At 46.3% G+C, this 7974-nt stretch overlaps 1 protein-coding gene across 3 annotated transcripts in view; it reads left to right on the forward strand.

Annotated features, from left to right (window-relative positions):
• ABCC5 (ATP binding cassette subfamily C member 5) overlaps nucleotides 1-3992 on the forward strand; it is an 89223-nt gene extending 85231 nt beyond the window's left edge. For all 3 annotated transcript variants that reach the window (XM_029939782.1, XM_029939784.1, XM_029939785.1), the window contains one exon: nucleotides 2531-3992. In XM_029939782.1, the coding sequence (XP_029795642.1) occupies nucleotides 2531-2632 (102 nt within the window). In that variant the 3' untranslated portion in view covers nucleotides 2633-3992. The remainder of the gene's footprint in view (nucleotides 1-2530) is intronic.
• Nucleotides 3993-7974: the final 3982 nt, after the last annotated feature.

The raw sequence follows: 7974 nt of genomic DNA on the forward strand, positions 1-7974 counted from the left end.
CCTGGCATGTGGCCTTGTCTGGGAGGAAAACTGGCCCTTGGCAGGACTGGACTGATTGCCATCTCAGGGCGATTCTTAGCTTTCAGATAGCTCTGACCTGGTGGCTACACAGGGATACAGCCCTCCCAATCAAGAGATTGAGTAGGAACACCTTTACTGGGTTCTCATTTGTTGCTTGTAAAAGTGACACTTTGACTTAGGTCAGAGAACACATGTTCATACTAAGTCACTCATGTAGGCAAGACTTGAGACATATTGAGACCAGCCACCTTGTGTTTGCTCTTTGCAATCATGTCATGTTGCTAAATTCTTATCTGGCTGTTCCAAGCTTTCCCACAATCTGGCCCAGCCTCGCCGCCTTCATTTCCCACCCTCGTCTTGCACATGCTGGTGGCTCTAAATAGTCTTGCATCCCCTAAGCTGGTTCTCCTCTGTCTTTTCTCCTTGGTTCCCTCTGCCTTCAGCACCTTTTCCTCTTGTCCCCTCGCTCACATCCCCACATCTGTCTCTATATAGCCTGCCTATATCTTAAGAAAGACCTGGCTTAAAGCCCTGATTGCCTCTGCCACCTTTCTGTGAACCTCTGGTGTAGCTCTTCTGCCTCCTCTGATGGTGCCTGGCTAATGCTCTAGCTTCCTTATTAGACTGTAAGCGCTCTAGAGTCAGGGGTCCTACTTCATTCATCTTTGGGTCCCTGGCAGGGCTCTGTACTACATCCTTTGCACATGGTAGATGTTAAGTGTGTCACTTAAGATGTTAAGTAGATTTGTGTTGTATGGGTACCTCCTTTGTGTGCCCCTGGGATGGCAGCAAATTGATGGTTTGGCAGCAGGAACAAGCCACTTACAATATGTAACTTGTCTTGTGTTACTAATAATAATGGCTACCATAATGGCCACTTTCATTGTATGTGTATTGTATGTCAGGCACTGTGCTAAGCCTTTAAATACTGCCCCTCAATATGTAACTAATCATCACAGCCACTGAGAAAGATACAGATGTTTTAACCCTACCTTCCAGAAGAGGAGACCAGCTCAGGGAACTTAGCCTGTCTCTAGTCAATAAGAAGGGAGAGTTGGAGCCGAGGTAGGCCAGCGACTCCAGAGCCAGAGCTTTATACTGCCAGACCACACTGTCCCTCTGTTTGTGGAGAAGTACTGAGAAGAACATCTAACACTGCAGATTTAGGGGCTTCACAGCTGAGTTTGAGAGAATATAGATAGGGTTAATGATTTTTCTCCTCATATTGAAATTATGTTAACATTAGTGTTTTTTTTGTTACCATCTTTGTTTGCATTATCCTAAAAGTTTACTGAGATTCTATTATGCAGAGCTGCTGCTCTGTACATAGGTATTAAATAGAATATAAAAAATAAAGTAGATGGGACCAAGAACCAAGAACACCTTCTGGGAAATTCTTTCTTAGAGACACCCATCCAGACCACTTTGTTTCTATGAGTAGCTCAATGTTTTGGAATGGGGATTGACTGGCTCTTAGTGAGGGACTCTATCCATCCCTTCCCTTGATTTTTGTGCTCATTAAAATTTCCTTGTAATTTTAGGAAAACCTGAAAAATACGAAAAAAGGCATAAAAGCAAAACTAAGTCATTTACCTCCCCAGGGATAAGCATCATTAATACATTAATTTGCACCCTGCCAGCATTTTTCATGCCTGCATGCACAGACTCCAGCAGACAGGATGTGCTTTGCTGGAGACACACACAATACCAGAATGGGAGAGGCTCGGGTGGTAGGAGTTCATCATCCCATGGCAGGAGGCCTGATGTTGGTTATTCAGCAGCTCAGCAACATCAGCTTCTCCGTCAGCTTCCAGCCAGCGCCTACCTTCCCTCCCCCTCATGGTGCAGAACGTCTCCTCTAGCTCCCAGTGTCGTATCTGCACACAGGCAATCCTGTGGAAGGCTTTGTCTTTACGTCTGTATCTATCGGGCAGGACAGCCTTTCCTAGAAGCACCTCAGAAACATCTCCTTGGTTAAGGCTATGCCCCATGTCTTGGCCCTGTAGCAAGAAAAGCCGGGAAAGTGAATATGTGACATTTTCTGCCTCTATCGTGGAAGGCAGGCTCTGCCAGCATATCATTCAGTTTTTTACTACAATATAATTTTCAGTGGCTACACCCAAGTCCGTCATAGGAATGGATAATTGACTGGATAAACCCCTTGCTTCCTTTTTTATTCTGCCAACTGGGTATTTTGAGCTGTTCTTTTTCCACCTATGGGTTAGCATCAGTTTGTACAAGAGGAGATTTGCCTGCTATGCTGTTGATTTGCGCTGTAATGTATTCCCCACCCGAGATTAATGTGAAGGAGGTCTGGATGTCTTTGTCCCTAACCTTTACTTATACCTTGGTTAGTAAAAACAAAAAGCCAAAAGTGGAACCCATTTAGGCATGGCAGGATTCATTGAAGTGTCACTGTGGTTCTGCCCCCAGGGGGTCTTGGGGTTTGCCCCCTTCCTGGCAGCGGTCCTCTGAATGACCCCAGGTGATGTGTCTCCTTCCTTTGCAGGTGGTGGAGTTCGACACCCCATCAGTCCTTCTGTCCAATGACAGCTCCCGGTTCTATGCCATGTTTGCTGCTGTGGAGAACAAGGTCGCTGTCAAGGGCTAACTCCTCCCCATTGCTGCCACGTCTCTTTTCCTTGGAGCATTGCCATTTCCTGCCTAGGGCGGGCCCCTCATTGCGTCCTCCTGCCGAAACCTTGCCTTTCCCAGTGTTATCTTTTGCACAGCAGTTCAGGATTGGCTTATGTGTTTCAATTTTAGGGAGAGTCATATTTTGATTATTGTATTTATTCCATATTCATGTAAACAAAATTTAGTTTTTGTTCTTAATTGCACTCAAAAAGGTTCAGGGAACCATTATTATAAATGTATCAGAGGCCTATAATGAAGCTTTATACGTGTAGCTATATCTATATATAATTCTGTACATAGCCTATATTTACAGTGAAAATGTAAGCTGTTTATTTTATATTAAAATAAGCACTGTGCTGATAACAGTGCAAATTCCTTTCTATCATTTTTGTACAGTTTGCTGTACTAGAGATCTGATTTTGCTATTAGACTGTAGGAAGGGTAGCATACTGTTCTTCAGCTGGTGGTTTCACGGTGCCGGGTTCTCTGGACGTCCAGAAGGAAGACGGGTGGCAATAGCGACCCTCCAGCGGCCCCCTCTGCGCTTCCGCGCTGCCACTCCCAGGTGGGATGGAGGGGCCGCTGGAGGCCATGCAGAGCGCCGTGAATTCTCAGGGCTCCTGCTTTCTGTCCTGTCGTCATTCACTGTTTCTGTCAGGAGAGCAGTGGGGGTAAAGCCTCAGACCCCTTTTCACTCCCTCTGTCCGGAATGAGAATCACAGAAGAACATTCCTCGGACACGGGGAGTTTTTTTTCCTGCCTTCCTCTTTTTTGCTGTTGTTTCTTAACCAGAATCAAGTCTATTCACAGAGTGTCCCACTGCCTCAGGTTCCTAATGCTGGCCACTGCACAGAGCTCTCCAGCTCCTACACCTGCTGGCTCCAAACCCGGGAGCCCGCTGCTGCTTTTCTCGGTGGTTCTTTTTCATTTGCCTGGTCCCACGCCTCCACGGTTCAGTGACAGGGTTCAGGAGTTTGTGGGTCTGTTCTTCTCTCTCCCTGCAGTTGTCACACAGTCTCTGTCTCTCTCCAAAGTCTGCGACTTTAAGCAGCTCTTGCTAATCAGTGTCTCACACTGGTGTAGAAGTTTTTTGTACTGTAAAGAGACCTACCTCAGGTTGCTGATTGCTGTGTGGTTCCGTGTGTGCCCGCAAACCCCCTTTGTGCTGTGGGACCAGTAGCTCAGGTGGGCGAGGTCGCTGCTGTCATCAACTGAATGGTCAGAGTTGCATGTTGTGACCAACTAGACATTCTGTCGCCTTAGCATGTTTGCTGAACACCTCGTGGAAGCAAAAATCTGAAAAAGTGAATAAAATTATTTTGGATTTTGTAAAACTCTTGGTATTGAAAATAGTTCTCTGGGAAGGGAGTAAGATGTCTATAATGTGTTTAGTGTACAAGAGCCTTGGATCTGAATGTCCAGCGAGGGAGTCACATGCCGGAAAGACCCAGAACGGAGCAGGCTGGTTGGCAAGGCGGGTGGGGCCCAGCATGCCTGGAATCATCTGGTGGGCTTCAGTTCCCACGGCCTGTGTTCCTGGACATGGTCACCAGACAATGCTCCTGGGCTGCTGGTAAGAGGTGCGGGAGGGGGGGTGGGCGGGGGGCAGGGTGAATGCTTGTGGGGCGGCGGGGCAGCTGTGGTGAAATAGATTCCATATGAACAGTTTGTTGAGAATTCTCAGCAATTCAAACAATGCAATTTGCCCTTTCAGCCAATTCATTCAGATTAACTCATTGAGAATTAAGTACCATTCAAAAGGTACTCATTCTAAAGTTTTTCAATAATATTGTGTTGAATGCAGCCAAGAATGCTTTTAAGCTATTTGTATTGGCTCTGCTGACCATCCACGGAAATCATATCTTAAACCTAGCCATTTTGGTGAACTACTGCCTTAAAACTTGAGCTCCTTGGGGGTGCCTGGGTAGCTTAGTCAGTTAAGCATTTGACTTCATCTCAGGTCATGGTGTCACAGTTTGTGAGATCGAGCCCTGCATCAGGCTTTGTGCTGACAGTGCAGGGTCTGCTTGGGATTCTCTCTCCTCTCTGCCCCTCCCCCCCTTGCACTCTCTCTCTCAAAATAAGTAAATTATACTTTAAAATTTAAAAGATTCAGCTTCTTGTCACGTAGCAAGTGCTTGGTAGGCACACCGTGGCCTGGACGGTGCAGGTATGGAATGTTCCCATCATTGCAGAATGTTCTGTTGGGCAGCACTAAGGTAAACAGCTGCTTTTTTTTTTTTTTTTTTGATCCCTGGGTTTACCTTCCAAGAAGGTAACCGGGTCAGCAGGAAGAGCCCCTTCGGGGTCACCCTGTTGAAGCCCCCTGGTGCACTCGACCCTTCCTCCAGTGCCTCTCCTTTCGGTGCTCTTCTCTTACCTCTCTCGGTCTCCTCTCACCTCCCTTGCCCTCCTTAGCCTCATAAATGGAGGCATTTCCTGCCTTTTCTTTCGTGCGTGGATCTTTCACTTCTGCAGGCCCAGTGACGCTCCTTCAGCTGCGGGCTTGGCCTGTCTCTTAGCGCCAAGCATCTCCACTGGCATCTTCCATGTGCCTCCACCTCTCGAGAGTCTCACAGTGCTCCCTGTCTTAATTAGCAGTCCCAGGACCTCCTTAGTCTTCCAGGCTAGAAGTCCTAAATTATTTCAGCTCTCCTGTTCCTTCCCCAATAAATTCTATCATTCCAGGATCTACATATCACCACCCCCATCCCCTTCTCTCTCTCTCTCTCTCTGCCCTAATTAAGGCCCACCCCCATTCTTTTTTCATATTGTAGCTATAGCTCATAATTAGTCCCCTTGCCTCACTGGCCTTCTCCAGACCGTTGTACATACTACTGCCCAGATGCTGACCAAAAATGCAGGTTGGTCAAATACTTTACCCACCAAAAATCTTCAGGGGACAATTGCCTAGAAAGTGGCCATATTCCTTAGCTTGGCATTGAGGGTGTTCTTTATCTGGTTCCAACTCTCCTTTTCTACTCAGTATTTCTAAAAACAGGCCAATACTTTCACACTTTTAAGTTTTGGCTATTAGCCTGGAATCTCTTGATCCTCCCTTATTTTAAAAAAAGCCATGTTTTCAGGCACCTCACTGATTCAGTTGGTAGAGCATGCAACTCTTGATTTCAGGGTCATGAGTTCAAGCCCCACATTGGCATGGAATACACCCAAAGTAAATAAATAAGCAGTGTTTTTTAAAACTCTATCAACTATTATCTCCACAAAACCTTCTTCAGATCCCCTGGGTTCCTACAACCTTTTCCTTACACATCTATTTTAAGGTTTGTTTCTGTTTTCTTTGCATATTATAATAGATTATTTTCTTCTATTTCTGCCCATGAATATAAACTTTCTTTTTTAAGTTTGTTTATTTTGAAAGTGAGAATATGAGTGGAGGAGGGGCAGAGAGAGAAGGAGGGAGAAATCCCCAAGCAGGCCCTACTCTGACAATGCAGAGCCAGATGCAGGGCTCAAACCACAAACCGTGAGATCATGACCTAAGCTTAAATCAAGAGTCAGATGCTTAACTGACTGAGCCACTTAGACATCCCTGAATACAAACTTAAAGGCAGTAAATCATCTTATTTTTGTATACTGCATAATTCTGGGCTGAAATACTATGTTTTACATATAGGAGATGCTTAATAACTGCCATACTACTCAGCGTATTCTTGGATAGTGCTGTCCTCCCCTTCAAAGCTGAGGTTCAAAGAGAAAAGCTCCCTGTGGGGAACCCACCTGGAACACTGGGCAGAATTCTAGATGCCAAGTTCATTACAAACTGTCAGATGTCACATCACTATTTCCCCTTCTACCAAGCCTGGAGACTAGAGTCAGCAGTTGTAGAGTGTTTACAGGAAGCAAAGGGGATACTTGCAAGAGTGAAAGAAGGCACAATTAATAATAAAATGTACAGGGGCGCCTGGGTGGCTCAGTTGGTTAAGTGCCCGACTGCGGCTCAGGTCATGATCTCACAGTTCTTGAATTTGACAGCTCTGAGCTGTCAGCACAGAGCCTGGAACCTACTTTGAATTTTGTGTCTCCCTCTCTCTCTCTGCCCCTCCCCTGCTTGTGCTGTGTCTCTATCTCTCTCAAAAATAAATAAACATTTTAAAAATCTTTAATGAAGTGTGCAAAACAGTGCCAAGCCCTCTAGCACGGACTCTTGCTCTGGTTGCCTGGATATAGTGTCTGAGCCTAGAATTCCTCCTTTGCTTAGGGGTCTCTGGGTCTCCCAACCCTCCCTAGTCATGGCTACAGTCCCTTGGGGACTTTACCTAACTGTTGAGGGCCGGTCAGGCCACCTGTATTTGTTTCCATTCACTCCTGTGCGACACTGGGACACACTGTGCAAGTTAAACACAAATATAAGAAATAAAGACCCCTCTTTGTTCGGGTGTATGGAGATAAGTTTGGGGACCTCTCCTGCCTCACCTTTCATTTCTTCCATCTCTAGTGGTCTCTGTATCTCCTGATATTTGTGTCCTCTCCCATTCTTACTGGATGGAGATGTGGGGGGTAGGATGGAATATCCTCTAGGTGCTAGGCATGGATTAGACACTGGATTTGGGTAGATCTGGAGGTGGGAGAAGCCACCTGAACCCTATCTACTGAGGTGGGGGCTGAGAGATCATGGGAAATGGCTCCTGCCTAGGGCACAGCCCCTGGGATGAGGTTGTGATGTACGCTCCTTATCCACTGTTTCTCCAAGGGCCACAGGAGGGTCTCTCACCTGGATGGGGGTCTGTGGGCAGACAAGGGAGGCGGAGAGGAAAGGGCATTTAGGCTCTGAAGAAGGGGTTTCTGGAGGTAGCATTAGACGGGTAGGGCCTTGCAAAAGAGTTCCCGACAGCTGCATCAGAACCTCTAGAACCATGACTAGCTTCTAGAAAACATCTGTTTTCTGTTAGCCTTTAACAAACTTCCTTCTGAGTATGGAGACTTGTTCCAGCTGGGAGGCAGCTGTGGAAGAGAAGACTGAATTTGGAGAGACCTGTATTATTAAACAAATCAGTTCACCCTTCTAAGCCTTGTTCTCTTCATCTGTAAAGTGGAAGCAGTTTTCTTCACAGTATTACAGAGGGGACTGGCTTAGAAATTTGATGTGAAAATACCTCATGCAGGGAAGGTACCCAGCCAAAAGCATTTTAGTTAATTTGAGTTGTTCCTAGAGGACCAGGAGAGAGGGGTCTGAATTTTGTCTGTCCTTGGCCTGTAATCCTAAAGGAAATGGGGAGCCCCATGGCTTGGGTGGCAGTGATGGCTAGAATCACTGCCTGTGAAAGTACAGCTTGAGGGTGGGCTCCCATGAGG

This window comes from Suricata suricatta, chromosome 5, assembly GCF_006229205.1.
Source record: "Suricata suricatta isolate VVHF042 chromosome 5, meerkat_22Aug2017_6uvM2_HiC, whole genome shotgun sequence".
Classification (NCBI taxonomy): domain Eukaryota; kingdom Metazoa; phylum Chordata; class Mammalia; order Carnivora; family Herpestidae; genus Suricata; species Suricata suricatta.